We start from the raw sequence: 22,400 nt of genomic DNA, 5'->3' as shown, positions 1-22,400 counted from the left end.
ACTTTCTTTTGCTAAGTTTTGACCCTGCTTTGTGTCTGGATTCTTCTTCCAGACTTGATCAACCTGACAATTTGGGTTCTTCTTCAGAGTATAAACCTTTTTTTTGGTACATTTTGTCACTTCTTTCATTGAGTTGATGGACCAGCTAATAATAATGTCATACTTCTCTTTTTTTAGAATGTTCCAATCTTGGAGGTAGTGCAGGTTTACCTGAATAGTGATTTTCTGAGTCATTTCTTTGTTGAGATTCATTTCTCCATTCTTAGTTTGCATCAACATCCTTAAAATTTGGTTTCTCAGCCCTTTGAGGTTTTCAGTCTCATTAAAACCAACCCTCCATTTGTCTTTTGCCTTCACTTCGGTTTCCCCTATTTCCCTTGCTTTCTTGTTTACTGCATTATTCTGACATTTGTTTCCAACCCTGATTTCTTCTAGACCAGCACTATTTTTCTTTTGTTCCCTTGTACTTTCCTTCTTCTTGTTGGTCACATCTGTTTTATTTTTCTTTCCTTTTTTCCTCTGTGAGTTACTAGTTTTATTGGATTGATTCTGATTCCCAAAAGAATCAGTAACAAATTCATTTGAAAAAGTTTGTTTATTTGGGCAATCAGTATGTATTTAATTTTTCTCTTATCTCCGTTGACATTCATCTTAACAGAATTATCGAAGGCTATAGTGAAAGAAGGCATACCTAAAGCTTTTTCTAGAGTTGACATTTATGCTCTTGCTCACGAATTCAGTGATTCCATCTTTTCCTTCTTTATTCAGAGTTTTTATGTTTTTATGAGACGTTATGGAGTATGTGCCCCTATTTCCTTCCTGTTGGTTATATGCATCCTGAACTTTCTTTGGGTGAGTGGAGCAAGAATTTGATACCTCAGATGCCTGTTTAAGAGAATTGGCCAGGCTTGAGCCAAAGGTTGACAAAGAAGAAATATTTCCTATTGCAGAAGCTTTCATGTTTCCTGATTCAAAGTGGCAAAAGCAGACGGATTCAAACAACGGCGTTTATCGCGATGTGCGATTAGAACAGTTGAAACCCTAGCGGAGATTGTGAATGATCCAACTGGGGTTTCTGCGACATTGTTGATCGTGTCGTTCATGGCGTTCGTGTCGTTTGTGCTGATCTTGACTTCGATTGTGCAGTATTGACTGTGTCGCTCGAGCCGCGGCGAATACAATGAAGCACGATCCGTACAATTGAAACCCTAGTAGCGCTTGCGAAATAGGGGATTCCGCGACTATATCGATCATGTCTTTCGTGACAATAGGAAAGGAATGGAAATTAATGAAACAGGGGATTCTGAAGAAGATAAACTAAATGCAAGGAAGAGGAAGATGTAGAAGATGAAAGCAAAGATAAAACAGAGGAAAAGGAAACTAAGGTTGATGACCCTCAAATACGGAAAACTGAAGCAGAGAAAAGTAGTGACAAAAACCTTGAAATCCTAAAAAAGAATACATTTTATTATGTTAGTACGAGTTCATATAGAGACAACATAGGTTGGGATAGCTAGATTTTAGTCTTTATTCATTTTAATCTGTGTTTTATAATGTGATTTGACTGCCACTATTCAGAAACTCTTGGGTCTTTTGTTTGTCATCTTACAATCAAAACTAGGGTTTGTCTAGTTTTGATTAATGACCCCTCCCACTTTTGGGCTTTTTAATGAAATGGTGTTAAACCGTTTTTCCAAAAAAAAATATGCTTTCACGTTTTTGGCATATTTTTGACATTTTTAATACGTTTAACATGTTTTTCAAAAGTTTTAACAAGTTTAACATGTTTTTCATGTTTTGGCACATTTTTCACTTTTTTGGCACGTTTAACACAGTTTTCACATGTTTACACATTTTTGGCACGTTTAACACGTTTTTAACTTATCTGACACGTTTAACACATTTTTGCCATGTTTAACATATTTTTAGTACATTAAACACGTTTTGACACATTTAAAACATTTTTTCACGTTTTTGACATGTTTAACACATTTTTCACGTTTTTGGCACGTTTAACACGTTTTTGACACTTTAACACGTTTAATAGGTTTTTTACACGTTTAACACATTTTCACGTTTTTTGCACGTTTAACACGTTTTTGCTATGTTTAGCACATTTAACACATTTTTGGCACGTTTAACATGTTTTTAATACGTTTAACACTTTTTTGGCACGTTTAACATATTTGAGCATATTAAGCACGTTTTGGCACATTTAATACATTTTTCACGTTTATGACATGTTTAACACGTGTTAAACGTGCCAAAACATTAAAACGTACCAAAATGTGTTAAGCGTGTCTAAAATGTGTTAAATGTGTCAAAAACATGAAAAAACGTGTTAAACGTATCAAAAACATGAAAACAGTGATAAATGTGTCAAAAACGTGTTAAATGTGTCAAAAACGTGTTAAACGTGCAAAAAACATGTTAAATGTGTTAAACATGTTAAACGTGCCAAAAACGTGAAAATGTATTAATTGTGCCAAAAATATGAAAACCGTGTTAAAACGTGGAAACCATGTTAAACATGTCAAAAATGTATAAAAAAACGTGTTCAATGTGTCAAAAACATGTAAAACATGTTAAATGTATCAAAAGCATAAAAAACATGTTAAATGTGTTAAAAAAACATATCAAAAACATGTTTAACATGCCAAAAACGTGAAAAACATGATAAACGTGCCAAAAACGTGAGAAATTGTTAAATGTGTTAAAAATATGTTAAACATGTTTAATGTGTGAAAACGTGTTAAACATGTCAAACATGTGTTAAACGTGTCAAAAATGTGTTAAACATGCAGAAAACGTGTTAAAAATGTAAAAAACATGTTAAACGTGTTAAAAACGTATCAAAAATGTGTTTTATGTGCCAAAACATGAAAAACGTGTTAAACGTGTCAAAAACATAAAAATTATGTTAAACGTGTCAAAACGTATTAAAAACGTGTTCAACGTGCCAAAAATGTGAAAAAAAATGTTTAATGTATGAAAAACGTGTTAAATGTGAAAACATGTTAAACGTGCCAAAAACGTTTAAACGTGTGAAAAATGTGTTAAACGTGCTAAACATGTCAAAAACGTGTTAAACGGGCCTAAACGTGTTAAAACATATTAAACGTGTCAAAACGTGTGAAATTAATTAAAACGAGTTACATACTTATTAAAACTAAAAACGTATTAAGCAAGTCACATGTTAAATAAATAAAACATTTGTTAAATGAATTAAAAACGTGTTGAATAAGTAAAAAAAATATTGGAATTGCAATTCCGACCTAAAAATGTTGGAATTTAGAACTATAAAATTACACTATATTGAATTCCATTGGAATTCTAATTCCAATTCTTAATATTAAAGTGTCTACCAAACATAAGAATTGGAATTGGACCCTCCAATTCCAATTCCAATTCCAATTCTAATTCCAATTTTAATGCCAATTTCAGGGTTACCAAACACACCAAATGATTTTATAAAATTATGAAAAAAAATATTAAAGAATTTTAAATATATTTTTAACAAGTCTAGAAATTATTTTCATTTTAGGGATTGTTGGGATATTTCTCTATTTTTCAAACTTCTTGTATGTATATCTTGAGTTCTATAAGTTTAAAATATTTGATGAAGATTCTAAAATAATTCTTAAATTATGTTTGGTTTTTTGTGCACTAATTTTAACTTTAATTTTTAGAGTGATTTCAAATTCTAATCACGTTTTTCTCAGTTGCAAACATGTATATTTTTACCCTTATTTTTTAGTTTTTTATTTTTATGTGCCACTTGAAATGTAAGAGCATGATTATGAATAGATCGCGTATGGATCCTTATATTCTAGAAATGAGATTTTTTTGAAGCACTTCTAAGATAGGTTATCTTAAATAAATAGTATAAAATTGTCATGTCTTATGTCAATAACTTCATAATAGACACCGTCCAACTAGACGGGCGTATGGGCCAAAACGTCGATGTCCTTTCCCTGAAAAGAATCTCTAAAAAAAGATAGAAAGAAAAGCAAACAAGCAAAAGTTTACATTCTTTCATAGTTTTTCTAGTAACAAATTAGATGACGACATTAAATCAGACCGGTAGAAGAGTCGAGATAATTACGGACCCATTTTACAGAAACTTTAAGGTGGAAAAAATGTGTGGCTGATGTCTTAGAAACCAAAGGTCACAGATTCCAATTTTACTTCAAACACTATAAATTAACGTGAAAGTTGTTATTTTTGGGATATAATATTCCTATAATAAACAAAACATGAATAATATGAGTTTCTAATTTTATTTAGATTTATGAATTCTCCTTCTAATTTCAAGGTTAATAATGTTGTTTGTTTTTCTTGCTAATAAAATAAATATTTTAAATAAACTACTAAAACAAGAATTTGTTCAAATTCAAATTAAGAAATAATGACAACTTAAATATGTCAAAAAGACTCTGTTTTTAAATTATATTTCTATAAAAATAACACATATTAGAATATATATATAGTTAAAATGTCAAAAGTTGAGTGATCTCACTATCAAAATTTAGAATAGCGAGTCATATTAAACTTTTAAAATAAAAATGAAGAAATTATGTCTAATCAAAATAAGCCAAGATAAAAAAATTTATGAGAAGTGTTTTTAGAATCTAAACATGATTTAAAATTCAGTTCAATTGTGTCAAATAATATTAATCACATAAAAAGTTTGTTTTAAATTAAATATTATCCAATCCTCGTATCACAATGCACAGTTTATTTTGTGATAGTAAACGGCCGGGTTGTTAATTTGCGGGTTGATCCTTCTATAAAATTTGAAACGATTAAATTTAAAAATAAAATTAATATATATAAGTCTTGAACTTGTAACTTATTAAATAGAAACAAAAGTTCGATGATGGTGCGACATCGCGTTTATATAATTTTAATACTTTTTATTAATTTATTTTGTAAGTATTTGTTTTTTTAATGTTAGAGGATATAGTTTTTTTGAACACAAAAGTTATGTTTTATTAATTATTAGTTCACGTTAACAAAAATATATTATAATTAATGAATTATTAGAGATGGAACTTAAATACCCATTTTGTTTTGTATCTCATACAATTGTAAACTAATATTAATAATATGTTGGTCAATATACGAATTGGGTCAAAAACTTATATATAAAAATACGTAAAATTATAAATTTAATTCAATAATACAAAATGATAATACTTAAAGTGCTGACATTGTATATTCTACCATACTATAATTTCAATAGTAATTACTTATAAATATTATTTTGGTATATAAAAAAATTTGAAAACTCATACTAATAATTTCGTTATTAGTACTATACCGTACCGATTTTTTTGATATATCAAAATATTGATATTTTTGGTATGTTGCAATCCAGTATTTTTGATAAATTCAAAATATCGATAATTTAACTACTATAAGTATGATGATGATAAATGTGATTAATTTGATTTTGAAACAAAATTATACTTTAAAATGTTTTTTTTTGTTCTTGCAAAATATTATAAATGATTAAAACCTAAAGGGAACCTTACAAAATAATTTTGATAGGAAGTAAGCATTTCAATTTGTCACGCAAACTTACAAACAATAAATTTTAAATGCACAAATGAAGAATAACAAGATTACTAATTATGTTGAACTAATTCAAGAGCTATTTATCATTTATTCATCGTATGTTAATTCAACATCGCTACTTGAAAAAACAATTGAGGTGAATCCTAACTCAATTTTTTACAAGGCTAATTTTATTGATAATTCTATTGTTAATGTATTAAAACATCTAGAACTCCCTTTTTCTCAAAAATAATGATTATATTTGAATTAGAATAGTTTATTTTGAATTTTTATATATCACATTTTTCAATACGACTGTTATACTATAGGGGATTAACTTTTGTTTTGTACTTAAAAAAATAAATTTTAGCATGTTCATATATAGAATAAAGTGTTATTAATGAAGTGTATCAAACTTCTTTTCAAAATCTTAATAGTTTATTTAAAAGCATATAATTTATGTTATATTGTTAATGGATAGTCACTAGGTCTGCACTCATAATAGATACAAATCAATACACGAGTATGTACGTATTTCAAAAATCTCCATCTAGAGTTATCGACTCAAGACATATTTTAGTTTAATGCCTTACATTTCTCTTGAATCCCGAATGGGATGAGAAACCGAAATGACATGCTTCATGTGTTCGAATTTATTCATAAATATGTTTTGACTAAAAAGATTCGCTACCTATTTACTCTTTAAGAAACTAGAAAAAAAACCTTAATTAGGTTCGGTGCTTAGTTACGTGTGAAAAAGGAACTCGGCGCTATGGCCCACACGCTCATCCAAAGAGCGATCTCTACTCTGAAATTATTGATTTTTTTAAAACACGACAAATTACAATACAATTTTAAATTAAATTCTAAATATACAAGTTACTAAACCTAATTTCAGTCTATGTCTAAGGGTCATGCTCATTAGGTCCCTAAACATGTGTCTATTGTACCCATGTTAAACATATGTATCTAAAAAATAATAAAACCGACAATCCATACAAGTTTTATGAAATAGAATAAAGTGTCAACTCAGACAGTATCTCAAATTCGAAGTTAATTCACACAAAAGTCAGGAAAAATATAAGAATCATCCAAGAATATTTTTTTATTTTATGGAGCGGTGAAAAGTTTTAAGCTCAAAAAGTTGATGAAAATATTATAATCTATTTTTTATTTTATTTTTAGAGTTTTAGAAAATCGTTTAAGGCATTTTAATATAAAATGGATTAAAATAAATAAATATAAGGCAAATAGGCTTTAAAGAATTAGGGTTGGGCCTAGTTTAAAGATTGATAGTCACTTCCGGAGATCAGCTGGTTCAGGGGCCATCTGCAGATGAACGAGGCTCATGCCTAATTCGGGAAGCAAAGTGGGACAAGTCTATTGGGGTCTGGGTTCAAATCCCTTGACACCCATTTAATTCCCTTTTATCCATGCGCGCCTATTGTAGATTTCTCGTTTGGGAGACTAGCCAACGATCCCTTTTTTTCTCGATCACCCTCTTTACTAAACATCAAACCTCGGTGGGATGCTTGCAATCAAAACACAAACATTCATCTTCTATTAAGTCTTCCAGGAAAAACCAAAAATTTATATTTGGGTTATAAATTTAGGTGTAAAAATTCATTATCTATATATAGATTCAAAAATTATAAATTGAATTAAAAATCATAAGAGACAATCAAAATAGAGATTTTACTTAAAATCATTAATTGTACATTTTTAAATTCGTAAATCGAAAGTTTACTTTAACAAAACAGTAATTATATATTATTATATATATATATAATTAACTTAAAAATAATACTAAAATAAGTTATAATTACAAAATCAATTATATTAGTTCATTTATTTGAATAAGTAAATAACTCCATGTTTTAATTTCCTCTCGAATCGCTTGAAATACACGGGACAAGGAACCAAAATGGTAAACTCGACTCATTTAGTTAGTAGTGTTTTGAAAAACATTATTTTGCCGATTTGATTTGCTAAAAATTTATTAGCTTACTTTCTTCTCGAAACTCGTAAAATGGGAGAGAAGACTAGTCTTTCAAGAGTTGTCAGAACGTGAGATGAGTAACCAAAAATAGGATTTAGCAAAACAAACCTAGCTGATAAAGATTCTGGCCTAGGGCCTTGTTTGGTTTAGGTCAAAAGGCTTATGCCTTATTTGTTTTATTTATTTATTTATTTATTTATATTTATAATTCTCAAAAAAATAGCCTATAATTATTTTTAATTTATTTAAATTTGGTAATATAAAATTTAGGTGGATTTATTTATTGTATTGTAGAGTAGATTTGTGAAATCTTTTTTCTTTTATATTTTTGAATAAAAAATTTAAAACAGTGGATATGTCCTTGTTGTCTTATATAAGTTAAGATCGTCTTACATTAGCGACTTTTTAACTCAATCTCGTTGTTTACATTTCAAATAATATTTCAATTATTATTGTTTAATGACTTTTTAACTCAATCTCGTTTACATTTCAAATAATATTTCAAATATTATTGTTTAAAAAAACTGAAGTAGTTGCTAGAAAGTGTCTCTTTGGTCACTACTTAAAAAATTGAGTTAAATACATGTGTTTTGATTAGTAAATATTTAGATCTGTTAATTGAGTTAGTTGTTGGTTTCTAAAAAATATTTCTGGTTCATATCTTATTTCATTTGCGGTCGAGATTATCATCTAGAAACGTTGTTTGATGAACGACCAAATGACTTGCTTCTGGTCGACGACTGCCCTAATCGCTTAGACACCATATAACAGTTGACCTATGTCAATGCACACCCATCCCGCGAACAGAATTGACCCGCTACTAAATCCAAAAAGTATAAAAATCAATCAAAATTTTATCTCCAGGTATGATTTAAAATTTGAATTTTTAATATTTTTAATGATTATAATTTAAATCATCTACAAATTAAAGGGGTAAAACAATATAGTTTTAAAATTGGCCAAAAATTTTAAGTAGAGATTGTCGTTGTAACGGGTACAAATGAGTAAGCACGAGTGCCTTTCCTAAGTGTAACTAAGCCCCGAACCAAAATAAAATATCTAAAAAGTATTTAATTTCACTAAATATTTTCTTAATTTTGGAAACATTATATAATGAGTCTATCATTCAAAAGTCAATTCCCGACTCATTTAAAATATTTTCTAAAATATATTTAGGAATTAAAAAGACTTAGAATTCTTAAAATAATAAAAATAAAGAGACGAATGATTTCATGGTGTTACAATTTCTTTGGTGACTCCGTTGGGGACATTTGAAGTTTAGCTCAACACAAATTTTTGGCTTTTTAAAAATTGTTTTACACTTATCTAATTGATTTACATAAGACTTATTTGAAAAGGGAACAAACACCCTTGTAACTCCCGAAAAAATCTCTTGCATTCGTTTTTGGAGAAAGCTCGAGGTTCGAGAACTTCAACATCAGTTTGCGTATTAAAAATTCTCTTTTAGAATAAAACATTATTTTTTAAAGATATCATTGATTCTTAACCGCTATTTGAAATTAATTAAAAATAATTAATTTCGAGGTTCAATTTTAAATAATCTAGAATTTATGATAATCAAATCACAATTTGAGTTTTAAAATCCTTTAGTTTAAAATAATTAAACAAAATTATTTTAAAATATTATTTATTTTGAAATAGAGTCACCAATTTATTTTTGAAAAATCAATAAAAGTTTGCATACGTATACAAACGTATTGACTAGAGTTTTGTTTCAGATCGTAGTTTGGTGATACTCGGGAAAGAGTTTTCGCACTTTATCCTCCTTGAATAAAGACAAACTTGAATTTCCCGACGAAGGAATTATGAGTATAAGATTATACACATGGAAACTAATATTTGAAGGAGCTTCCGGAAAGTAGAGTTATAGAATTGAGATTTTGTTAGTTGACCTTAAAGGACGTACAACCCAATATCCATAAAACTCGAATATCCCGTCACCAATAACAAGGCCAAATACGAGGCATGCCTCTCAGGTCTCAAATTGGTATATGAAATAGGGGTAACTAAGCTAGAAGTCGTTGGTGACTCTAACTTGGTCGTATGCTAAGCTAGTGTCACGTGGTAAGTTAAAGGGAAAAACCTGAAACTCTACCACGCCCACTTGACCAAACTCATGAATAAATTCGATCAAGAATCATTTGTTCACACTCCAAGAAGACAAAACTGCTTCGCGGATGCTCTGGATATTTTGGCAACCATTAATCAAATTCCTAACAAAATTAAAGTCAAACCTATAAAAATTTGAAAAAAGAAACGACCTTCTTTTGAATCAAGAGCATCAACTTCTTTTGAGAATGCTACTAAACCCTGGTATGATACTCTCTAGTAGTACATTATGTATGGAGAATAACCTTCCCATTCCTGAGTTAAGGAACGACGGGCGTTGGGGTGCCAATATTCCACCAACTATGCTTGGATTGCCAATAGGCTAACATGCTCTACATAAATAATAATGAATCTAAGAGAATCATGGAAGACGTACATGTAGGGACATGTGGCCCACACATGAATGAAATGGATTTTGTCAAGAAAATACACAATCTAGGATATTATTGGCAAAACTCAAAAAAGAATGTGTGAGTTATGTAAAGAGTTGACATCAATGCCAAATATATACTAACCTGAAACATACACCGGTCTCGCTCCTCTACAACATTACATCTCCATGTTCCTTTTCTATATGGGGCATCGACGTAATCGTGAAAATATATCCCCACGCATCAAATAAACATGAGTTTATACTCGTCGCTATAGACTACTTCACCATGGGTTGAAACAGCCTCCTAAAAAGTCTTGAAATCATCTAAAATGGCAAAGTTCATCCAAACTAGCATCATCGCTAGATATGAAGTTCGTCACGCGCTGATTTCAGACAATGGTCGACACTTCCAAAGGAAAGTATTGCAACTTCTTAACGAGTTCAAAATCGAGTATCACAAATTATCATCTTATAAACCCCAAAAAAATGGTGTGGTGAAAGAGACAAATAAAAATGTGATTAGGATCATCAAAAAGATGACTAGCACATATAAGGACTCACACGAGAAGTTGTCATATGCCTTATGGGACATTGTACCACCGCTCAAACTTTAGTGGATGAGACTCCTTACTCTTTGGTTTACGGCATGGACGTTGTACAACTCATCGAAATAGAGATTCAAACTCTAAAAATACTCTTACAAAGTCATGTCATAGATGAAGACTAGCTCAAATCTCGATATGACTAACTAACGTTAATGGAGTATAAGAGGTTAAACGCTTTGTATAAAACCAAACCTATTACTACAAACGCATGTCAATAACTTCAATAGGAAGGTCAAACTAAAACCTCAAAGAAGGTGATAAAAAACAAAAAAATGAAAATTCTAAAAAGAGAACCAGAATAAACTCCAAAAATCTCAAAAAAAATAGAAAAACAAATGTTCATGTGTTGGTTGAGTATTGAAATCACCATTTGTGCTCGTTTAGACTCTAGTATTGATTGCTACTACAAGAGCATAATATACTTATTCTATCATATATATCTCGGGAAAAATAAATGAAAACGACATTATTCGTACATGATTCATGTTAAACCCTAATTGTAGTTATGTATCTAAACCATATTTGTTGATAGGTGTGATAGATCGTTTGTATAGGATTCCGATAAAAACCTTAATTGTAGTTAGGTATTTAAACCCTATATGTCATTGGGTACATAAGATCGTTCGTACATAATTCCGTTTTAAACCCTAATTGTAGTTAGGTATCCAAATCATATATGTTGATAGGTGTGATAGATCGTTTGTATATGATTCCGCTAAAAAACTATAATTGTAGTTAGGTACCCAAAATCATGTTTGTCGATAGGTACGAGAAATCGTTCGTACACGATTTCGTCCTTAATAATCGTTGTCATACCCTAGTTAATAAATTTATTAACCACGACTTTATGATAATACCAGCCTTATTAATTATCCACTAGCAAATTTCAAATTATTGATTAATAAGGACGGTGTTATCATAAAGCCCGTGATTAATAAATTATTTATTAACCACGGCTTATGATAATGTTGTGGTTATTAATTTTCTGTAAATAAGGCAGGAAAAGCGAGGGAAAACATGACTTTTGGCCATGACGTTCATCCTAAAACCGTGACTAATAATACTGGCGGGAGTGTGGCGGGAAAGCCAAAACATTAACCACGATGAATACAATAAAAGTCGTGATTAATAATAATTAATATTTATTAGTGTCTAAATATTATTAACCACGGCGAATTGATTGCCGACGCTAGTAAATATTATTAACCATGGCGAATGTTCGCCGTGGTTAATATTTGTCGTTAAAAATACTATTTTTATTACTGATTAGATTTCGTGAAATTTTGGATCATGTAACAATTCAGGAGATTTTAAGTCGTTTTACAATTTTCTTGGTCTAAATTGTTTTGAAATTAATTTAGTTTTTAGTCTCATAGATATGTTTGGTTGGTAACCTGTTGAAGCGTTTCTCATTTGGAATTTCTTAGAAAGTGTATGGTTTAAAGCTCTTTGAAGTCTAATTTGTTTGAAGAAACAAATGACATATTTGGTTTGTGTATCAAAATTATTCAAATTAATCCTAAATAAACTTCTCATAATATTTAATTATGATTTGATTTGAGTTTAATTTCAATCCAAACACAAAGAAAAAAAGAAGTGTGAGTAGAATTATGTATCCATGACTTCATTACTAATATTTATTTTTAATTGACAAATGGATTGTGAACAAAATTAAAAGTGTGAGTCTGGTAAATTATTTTTTGAATTGATATATTTTTTCTTTAAAGTGATAGTTGAGAATTATTTTTCACATTAATGGTTGCAGATAAGGAGATAAGGATAGAGAGGAACAATTATTCACTTTTTTTAATTAATTATATTTTCTTTTTGTTAGAATTAAAATTATAATTACTTTTAAAATTGTTAAAATAAAATATTAAAGTGATTTTAACTTTATTTAATATGAAAATTCAAATAATAAACTTTACAAATGGCAAGATATATTAATCTATGACTTGTTTGTTTATAATTTTTATATGAAAAAAATATTATCAGTGTTATTTGTACCTCGATTTTAATTTATTATAAGATAATCTCATAACACTATTTATCTAAATTTTGTATTTAAAATTATTTTATCCTTCTCAAAATTTACTTCACAAATAACATAATTTTTAATATGAAAAATTTAGAAAGAACAATATCATATCATATTAAGAGGAAAAGAAGAAGTCTGGCCTCTTTGATTGTAATAGAACAATCCACCTCTCCTTTTTGTTGTCCACATATTTATTTAACTAGTTTAATAATCCAGGTTGTTCTACCCTAAATTTTTCTGATGATATATGAAACTTCAAAATAAAGCATGATTTTTTTTGTTGTAATACTTTGATCTAAACTAGAATCTAATCAAGAATAATATATATTTTTGAGTTCATATTGAAATTTAAATTATTAAGGAATTAAGTACAATTTGTTGAATTTATAAGATACCATGTCCTTGCAAAGTGGATGCAGGAGAATTCTTTGAACAATACAAAATAAATCAATAAAATTCTTATGTTTAATATTGTAATTTTACTGTAATCCTCTATTGATGTTTATCGATTGCATTCTTTACACCATCTTCAATTATAATTTTATTCTTGGTCTTGGGCATAAGGAATTAAACTTTTTAATTCTAAGTAGATCTTCAAGAAATGATGTATTATAGAAGGGGTTGATTTTCAAAGTTCATGGGTGGCACACCAACCCTATATATAATGGGGGGCTCCAATTGATATTTTTTTATACAATAAAATATTCATCTTTCTTTTCTTAAGAAAATAATAAATTAAATTATTAATGATATCAATATTAATTACTTTTTAAAGTTTTTAGTTTTGCACTATTCAATTATAAAAAAAAAAAGAATACCAAAAACATCTTCTGGAAAGTTGAAAATCATTATTTGATTTATTGATACAAAGCTAACAAGTACAAGAAGATGCAAATAAACCAATGTAACAATCTTTATTATTCTAATACAAATTCCACCAACCAAATTGTTTCTATTGTTAATTTGATTATTTTCATTGAGAGGGTGCATCCCATATTTGAGGTGTGAAGGGAGGAAGTTCGATGGGCATGCCAACCGAATCTGCAAGAATTTCATTTTGACGAGCAAAGTACTTCTGCGCGTGGCTTGCGACTTGAGCTGCAGTCCTCGTCACAACAGACTTACGAGCTATGCTCCGCCAATCACCTTTTCCATACATTTGCAAACCTAACAGAAATAATCTACACACAAAAATCAATCCAACAAATTCCGGAAAAAAATCAATCAAGTTATGCTATAAAATAAAATAATTTACTTATGTTCATTCTCAGTCCAAGGGGTACTCCTTCTACGATCATGTTTGGGCCTTGATTCATTGCCTTCTTCTTCATCGATGCTTAATTCATAGTTTGGTAGAGGGATGAAGCCAGTTTCTATGCGCCTAACATCATCGATTAAGATATCGTAATGACGCTTAATCTCTATCATTGACTTTCCTGGAATTTTGGCTGCAATATTCGCCCATCTAATAGCACTATCACCACGATCCTCAGAGTATTTTGCAAGTGCTTGCTCAAAAGCTTTGTTCTCTTCTTTGTTCCAAGAGGATGTGAAACGACCATGGTTATGATGTTCAGCACTCATCTTCTTCTCACTTATGTATTCAGAACTTAGTTTATTTATAAGATAGCAATGTGAGATGGTGATAGTGATTGTTATGATATTTAAAGAATGAGAAGAACTTAGTTTATTTTTAAGGCGGTGTTTTCTAGGAGGCCTCTAGTTCCATAATAACAACCACCAAAAGGTGATAAATTTTAAGAATTTTTATAAAATACGGATTGAATTGAGATTATTGGAATCAAGAAATTGGCTGAGTTGGTGTACTAATTTCTTTTACTGACTTTATTTAGATTATCTCAATCCTCACATAATTATCAATTTCAATGAATACTCACATATTATTTTTTATATTAAATTTAGTTAAGTTAAATCATTTACAATAAGTAGTCTAATAAAACTAATATTTATACCATTATAAATAAATAAAAATTTAAATATAATATTTTATTATAAAAATAACATATGAATACTAATATTTTAACATTAACACAAATATTTAATATATTAAGAGACTAAAGATGAATGATAAATAATATATTGATAAAAATATAAAATATAATAAGGTAGTTTAAGTAGAATGATTGATTTTATAGAGATCAAATATGACGAGTTCGATTATCATTCAAAACGTTTTAAATTAAAGTGGAGGTAATTTAATATGGATTAATATTAGTTTCTAAGTTAACAAAACCAATATGTGAGTTCAAATTATATTAATGTATTATTTTTAATGTTTGTATAAGAAATTTAATCTTATTGAATTTTGAGAATTTATTTTTATACAATTATAATATAAAAAATTTGTGAGTTCAAATGATATTAATGTATTATTTTTGAGTTTTAATAAGGAATTTAATCTTATTAAATGTAAAATTAGATTTTTATACAAATATAATATTATATATAGTTATGTTTGAATTTATTATTATTATTATTATTATTATTATTATTATAAATGTGCTCAATTAAAATTTTCATTAGTATACTAATTTATCATGTCATATCGTGATAGTTTAAATGACAATAAATTTTATTTTATAAACTAAATATTTAATATTTAATTTTAACTTTAAAACTCTCTTAATAATAAAGAATAAGCTAATCACATCCGGAATAAACTTGGTAAAAAAAAAATCAATCTCTTAATCTTGATTTTAAACAATGAACACAAATATTTGTCAAAATAGCACATGTATAGCATTTTATAATTATAGATATCTTAGTCTTAGTAATATTATGTAATTAAATATGTACTCATTATTATATAATGTAATAAAACTTTTTTGAATTGATATTAGTACAAGTGTTCATATCATTATAATTATTTAAATTATGCATAAAATTTTAATATTATCTTTTAAATTTTAATAAGTTTTAAATAAATAAGATATTAACATACTAAAAATATATATAAATGGAATTAGTTTGTATCCTTTATATATTATTAATTGAAATGGAAATTAAATTATTGGTAAAGTTTTAAATCAAACTATATATAAATAAAATACAAAATTATCTTAAACGTTAAAAGATCAAAACCCAAACAATGAACTTAACATGTGATATTATCAAATAGAAAAAAAAAACTATAGTGTGATTAAAAGATATTGACAAACCTATAAACACCACAATCTTGCATAGTGTATTTTTATATGGGTTAAATTGGGTATAAATATATAAAGTAGTGTATGGTTTGACAACATCATTTGGAGTACTATTACAAAACTTCAAAACATTGCTATTTTATTCATTTTTGTCGCTTCCTCTTACTCAAAGAAGAAGCGACAAAAACCTTTCTTATTATATTCTTACACTTCCTCTTATTTCTCTTACTCATTATTTATAAGATTATCATTACTTACTTTCTAAAGTCGAAGTCAATATTGAATTACCGTTACAAATTCTTTTGATATTTGGAATTCTTTAAATATTAAAAATTGCTTTTAATATTTTTATTTTATTTGGTTTTTAGCTTTTTGCATGCTTGGTTTAAAACCTTTTAAAAGTGTAATATTTTGAACTTTTTGAAATGTGTATTGTTTAATGTTTTTTTAAGTTCAATTTATTTAAAGAAAAAATTCCTTTAATGTAAGTGGATGATATCTTAGAAACCAAAGGTCACAGATTCCAATTTTACTTCAAACACTATAAATTAAAGGGAAAGTTATTATTTTGGGGGTAATATAATATTCAAACTCTAAAAATACTCTTACAGAGTCATGTCATAGATGAAGACTAGCTCAAATCTCGATATGACTAACTAACGTTAATGGAGGATAAGAGGTTAAACGCTTTGTATAAAACCAAACCTATTACTACAAACGCATGTCAGATACCTTCAATAGGAAGGTCAAACTAAAACCTCAAAGAAGGTGATATACTCCTCAAAAGGATCTAGGAACTCCTAGACCACAAGGGCAAGTTTCGATCCCAACGGGAAGGACCCTTCCTACTTAATAAAATCCTCTTTGGAGGAGAAGTCCGCCTATATAACGTAGAAGGAAAAGAATTCATTGCTCCAATCAATCTCAATGTGATTAAAATATATTTTGTATATTATCAATTATCTCAAAACGGTTTAAAGTTCGACATTAAAACAAGTTTATCTCAACATATTCAAATCTCATGTTTTGTATAACTTGCAAAATGGAAAAAAGACTCATGTCCGAACTACGAAGACCTGATTCTTTTCAGTATAAAAAAATAAAGGAGAAAAGATACGTAGGAAACGTGCATGTTTGCGGGCCTGATCTCACTTACATTAATAAAACCCCTAGTCCCTTCCTCAAGAGAAGGAAAATCTTTTGAAAAAGGAAGAAAACATTGATCTCATCCTAGAGCCGATGTTTCGGATTTTAGGAAACAAATAGGGGCAAAGCTAAAAGTATCACTTCCTTTAGAGTGATATTCTTAGAAACAAAACCGATGATTTCACAATAAACCTGAATCAAGAGATATCAGTCATAAGCTCTTTTTCGTTTGTAGGCGAATATCGTGAGAGTAAACCTCGATTGAAGGTTTTGAAGAAAAAGAACATGAATAAACTCCATAAAAACTAGGTCTATAGTCCCAAATTGAGAAAGGACACGTCATCATTACTTTTGTTAAAGGAGAAGAGGTTTGAAAATTATGCTTTGGAAAGATAAAAAACAAAAAAAATGAAAATTCCAAAAAGAGAACCGGAATAAACTCCAAAAATCTCAAAAAAAATAGAAAAACAAATGTTCATGTGTTGGTTGAGTATTGAAATCACTATTTGTGCTCGTTTAGACTCTAGTATTGATTGCTACTACAAGAGCATAATATACTTATTCTATCATATATATCTCGGGAAAAATAAATGAAAACGACATTATTCGTACATGATTCATGTTAAACCCTAATTGTAGTTATGTATCTAAACCATATTTGTTGATAGGTGTGATAGATCGTTTGTATAGGATTCCGATAAAACCTTAATTGTAGTTAGGTATTTAAACCCTATATGTCATTGGGTACATAAGATCGTTCGTACATAATTCCATTTTAAACCCTAATTGTAGTTAGGTATCCAAATCATATATGTTGATAGGTGTGATAGATCGTTTGTATACGATTCCGCTAAAAAACTATAATTGTAGTTAGGTACCCAAAATCATGTTTGTCGATAGGTACGAAGAATCGTTCGTACACGATTTCGTCCTTAATAATCGTTGTCATACCCTAGTTAATAAATTTATTAACCACGACTTTATGATAATGCCGTCCTTATTAATTGTCCACTAGCAAATTTCAAATTATTGATTAATAAGGACGGTGTTATCATAAAGCCCGTGATTAATAAATTATTTATTAACCACGGCTTATGATAATGTTGTGGTTATTAATTTTCTGTAAATAAGGCAGGAAAAGCGAGGGAAAACATGACTTTTGGCCATGACGTTCATCCTAAAACCGTGACTAATAATACTGGCGGGAGTGTGGCGGGAAAGCCAAAACATTAACCACGATGAATACAATAAAAGCCATGATTAATAATAATTAATATTTATTAGTGTCTAAATATTATTAACCACGGCGAATTGATTGCCGACGCTAGTAAATATTATTAACCATGGCGAATGTTCGCCGTGGTTAATATTTGTCGTTAAAAATACTATTTTTATTACTGATTACATTTCGTGAAATTTTGGATCATGTAACAATTCAGGAGATTTTAAGTCGTTTTACAATTTTCTTGGTCTAAATTGTTTTGAAATTAATTTAGTTTTTAGTCTCATAGATATGTTTGGTTGGAAACCTGTTGAAGCGTTTCTCATTTGGAATTTCTTAGAAAGTGTATGGTTTAAAGCTCTTTGAAGTCTAATTTGTTTGAAGAAACAAATGACATATTTGGTTTTTGTATCAAAATTATTCAAATTAATCCTAAATAAACTTCTCATAATATTTAATTATGATTTGATTTGAGTTTAATTTCAATCCAAACACAAAGAAAAAAAGAAGTGTGAGTAGAATTATGTATCCATGACTTCATTACTAATATTTATTTTTAATTGACAAATGGATTGTGAACAAAATTAAAAGTGTGAGTCTGGTAAATTATTTTTTGAATTGATATATTTTTTCTTTAAAGTGATAGTTGAGAATTATTTTTCACATTAATGGTTGCAGATAAGGAGATAAGGATAGAGAGGAACAATTATTCACTTTTTTTAATTAATTATATTTTCTTTTTGTTAGAATTAAAATTATAATTACTTTTAAAATTGTTAAAATAAAATATTAAAGTGATTTTAACTTTATTTAATATGAAAATTCAAATAATAAACTTTACAAATGGCAAGATATATTAATCTATGACTTGTTTGTTTATAATTTTTATATGAAAAAAATATTATCAGTGTTATTTGTACCTCGATTTTAATTTATTATAAGATAATCTCATAAAACTATTTATCTAAATTTTTTATTTAAAAATATTTTATCCTTCTCAAAATTTACTTCACAAAAAACATAGTTTTTAATATGAAAAATTTAGAAAGAACAATATCATATTAAGAGGAAAAGAAGAAGTCTGGCCTCTTTGATTGTAATAGAACAATCCACCTCTCCTTTTTGTTGTCCACATATTTATTTAACTAGTTTAATAATCCAGGTTGTTCTACCCTAAATTTTTCTGATGATATATGAAACTTCAAAATAAAGCATGATTTTTTTGTTGTAATACTTTGATCTAAACTAGAATCTAATCAAGAATAATATATATTTTTGAGTTCATATTGAAATTTAAATTATTAAGGAATTAAGTACAATTTGTTGAATTTATAAGATACCATGTCCTTGCAAAGTGGATGCAGGAGAATTCTTTGAACAATACAAAATAAATCAATAAAATTCTTATGTTTTATATTGTAATTTTACTGTAATCCTCTATTGATGTTTATCGATTGCATTCTTTACACCATCTTCAATTATAATTTTATTCTTGGTCTTGGGCATAAGGAATTAAACTTTTTAATTCTAAGTAGATCTTCAAGAAATGATGTATTATAGAAGGGGTTGATTTTCAAAGTTCATGGGTGGCACACCAACCCTATATATAATGGGGGGCTCCAATTGATATTTGTTTATACAATAAAATATTCATCTTTCTTTTCTTAAGAAAATAATAAATTAAATTATTAATGATATCAATATTAATTATTTTTTAAAGTTTTTAGTTTTGCACTATTCAATTATAAAAAAAAAGGAATACCAAAAACATCTTCTGGAAAGTTGAAAATCATTATTTGATTTATTGATACAAAGCTAACAAGTACAAGAAGATGCAAATAAACCAATGTAACAATCTTTATTATTCTAATACAAATTCCACCAACCAAATTGTTTCTATTGTTAATTTGATTATTTTCATTGAGAGGGTGCATCCCATATTTGAGGTGGGAAGGGAGGAAGTTCGATGGGCATGCCAACCGAATCTGCAAGAATTTCATTTTGACGATCAAAGTACTTCTGCGCGTGGCTTGCGACTTGAGCTGCAGTCCTCGTCACAACAGACTTACGAGCTATGCTCCGCCAATCACCTTTTCCATACATTTGCAAACCTAACAGAAATAATCTACACACAAAAATCAATCCAACAAATTCCGGAAAAAAATCAATCAAGTTATGCTATAATATAAAATAATTTACTTATGTTCATTCTCAGTCCAAGGGGTACTCCTTCTAAGATCATGTTTGGGCCTTGATTCATTGCCTTCTTCTTCATCGATTCTTAATTCATAGTTTGGTAGAGGGATGAAGCCAGTTTCTATGCGCCTAACATCATCGATTAAGATATCGTAATGACGCTTAATCTCTATCATTGACTTTCCTGGAATTTTGGCTGCAATATTCGCCCATCTACCAGCACTATCACCACGATCCTCAGAGTATTTTGCAAGTGCTTGCTCAAAAGCTTTGTTCTCTTCTTTGTTCCAAGAGGATGTGAAACGACCATGGTTATGATGTTCAGCACTCATCTTCTTCTCACTTATGTATTCAGAACTTAGTTTATTTATAAGATAGCAATGTGAGATGGTGATAGTGATTGTTATGATATTTAAAGAATGAGAAGAACTTAGTTTATTTTTATGGCGGTGTTTTCTAGGAGGCCTCTAGTTCCATAATAACAACCACCAATAAGTGATAGATTTTAAGAATTTTTATAAAATACGGATTGAATTGAGATTATTGGAATCAAAAAATGGGCTGAGTTGGTGTACTAATTTCTTTTACTGACTTTATTTAGATTATCTCAATCCTCACATAATTATCAATTTCAATGAATACTCACATATTATTTTTTATATTAAATTTAGTTAAGTTAAATCATTTACAATAAGTAGTCTAATAAAACTAATATTTATACCATTATAAATAAATAAAAATTTAAATATAATATTTTATTATAAAAATAACATATGAATACTAATATTTTAACATTAACACAAATATTTAATATATTAAGAGACTAAAGATGAATGATAAATAATATATTGGTAAAAATATAAAATATAATAAGGTAGTTTAAGTAGAATGATTGGTTTTATAGAGATCAAATATGACGAGTTCGATTATCATTCAAAACGTTTTAAATTAAAGTGGAGGTAATTTAATATGGATTAATATTTGTTTCTAATGTAACAAAACCAATATGTGAGTTCAAATTATATTAATGTATTATTTTTAATGTTTGTATAAGAAATTTAATCTTATTGAATTTTGAGATTTGATTTTTATACAATTATAATATAAAAAATTTGTGAGTTCAAATGATATTAATGTATTATTTTTTAGTTTTAATAAGGAATTTAATCTTATTAAATGTAAAATTAGATTTTATACAAATATAATATTATATATAGTTATGTTTGAATTTATTATTATTATTATTATAAATGTGCTCAATTAAAATTTTCATTAGTATACTAATTTATCATGTCATATCGTGATAGTTTAAGTGACAATAAATTTTATTTTATAAACTGAATATTTAATATTTAATTTTAACTTTAAAACTCTCTTAATAATAAAGAATAAGCTAATCACATCCGGAATAAACTTGGTAAAAAAAAAATCAATCTCTTAATCTTGATTTTAAACAATGAACACAAATATTTGTCAAAATAGCACATGTATAGCATTTTATAATTATAGATATCTTAGTCTTAGTAATATTATGTAATTAAATATGTACTCATTATTATATAATGTAATAAAACTTTTTTGAATTGATATTAGTACAAGTGTTCATATCATTATAATTATTTAAATTATGCATAAAATTTTAATATTATCTTTTAAATTATAATAAGTTTTAAATAAATAAGATATTAACATACTAAAAATATATATAAATGGAATTATTTTGTATCCTTTATATATTATTAATTGAAATGGAAATTAAATTATTGGTAAAGTTTTAAATCAAACTATATATAAATAAAATACAAAATTATCTTAAACGTTAAAAGATCAAAACCCAAATGTCGAGACAATGAACTTAACATGTGATATTATCAAATAGAAAAAAAAAACTATAGTGTGATTAAAAGATATTGACAAACCTATAAACACCACAATCTAGCATAGTGTATTTTTATATAGGTTAAA

At 27.9% G+C, this 22,400-nt stretch overlaps 2 protein-coding genes across 2 annotated transcripts; both read right to left on the bottom strand.

Annotated features, from left to right (window-relative positions):
• Nucleotides 1-13,677: 13,677 nt before the first annotated feature.
• Nucleotides 13,678-14,288, bottom strand: LOC124943520 (protein RADIALIS-like 1). Its single transcript, XM_047484019.1, has 2 exons — nucleotides 13,988-14,288; nucleotides 13,678-13,871 (listed from the first exon to the last, which is right to left on the bottom strand). Exons 1-2 carry the CDS (start codon nucleotides 14,286-14,288, stop codon nucleotides 13,678-13,680), a joined length of 495 nt encoding a protein of 164 aa, XP_047339975.1.
• Nucleotides 14,289-20,156: 5,868 nt separating this feature from the next.
• Nucleotides 20,157-20,767, bottom strand: LOC124943519 (protein RADIALIS-like 2). The gene is made up of 2 exons (XM_047484018.1): nucleotides 20,467-20,767; nucleotides 20,157-20,350 (listed from the first exon to the last, which is right to left on the bottom strand). The coding sequence occupies exons 1-2, from the start codon at nucleotides 20,765-20,767 to the stop codon at nucleotides 20,157-20,159; spliced, it is 495 nt and encodes a 164-aa protein (XP_047339974.1).
• Between the last annotated feature and the right edge of the window lie 1,633 nt (nucleotides 20,768-22,400).

The sequence above is a fragment of the Impatiens glandulifera genome, chromosome 6 (assembly GCF_907164915.1).
Source record: "Impatiens glandulifera chromosome 6, dImpGla2.1, whole genome shotgun sequence".
Classification (NCBI taxonomy): Eukaryota; Viridiplantae; Streptophyta; class Magnoliopsida; order Ericales; family Balsaminaceae; genus Impatiens; species Impatiens glandulifera.
Note: the sequence above shows the minus strand (reverse complement) of the source record. Positions and strands in the feature narration are given on the sequence as shown.

Bases quoted from the DNA above. Each gene is read 5' to 3' on its own strand.
- LOC124943520 (XM_047484019.1), bottom strand. From the start codon at position 14,288: ATGAGTGCTGAACATCATAACCATGGTCGTTTCACATCCTCTTGGAAC. The intron at 13,872-13,987 runs GTACCCCTTGGA...TATTTCTGTTAG, and splicing joins CAAACATGATCGTAGAAGGA to GTTTGCAAATGTATGGAAAA.
- LOC124943519 (XM_047484018.1), bottom strand. From the start codon at position 20,767: ATGAGTGCTGAACATCATAACCATGGTCGTTTCACATCCTCTTGGAAC. The intron at 20,351-20,466 runs GTACCCCTTGGA...TATTTCTGTTAG, and splicing joins CAAACATGATCTTAGAAGGA to GTTTGCAAATGTATGGAAAA.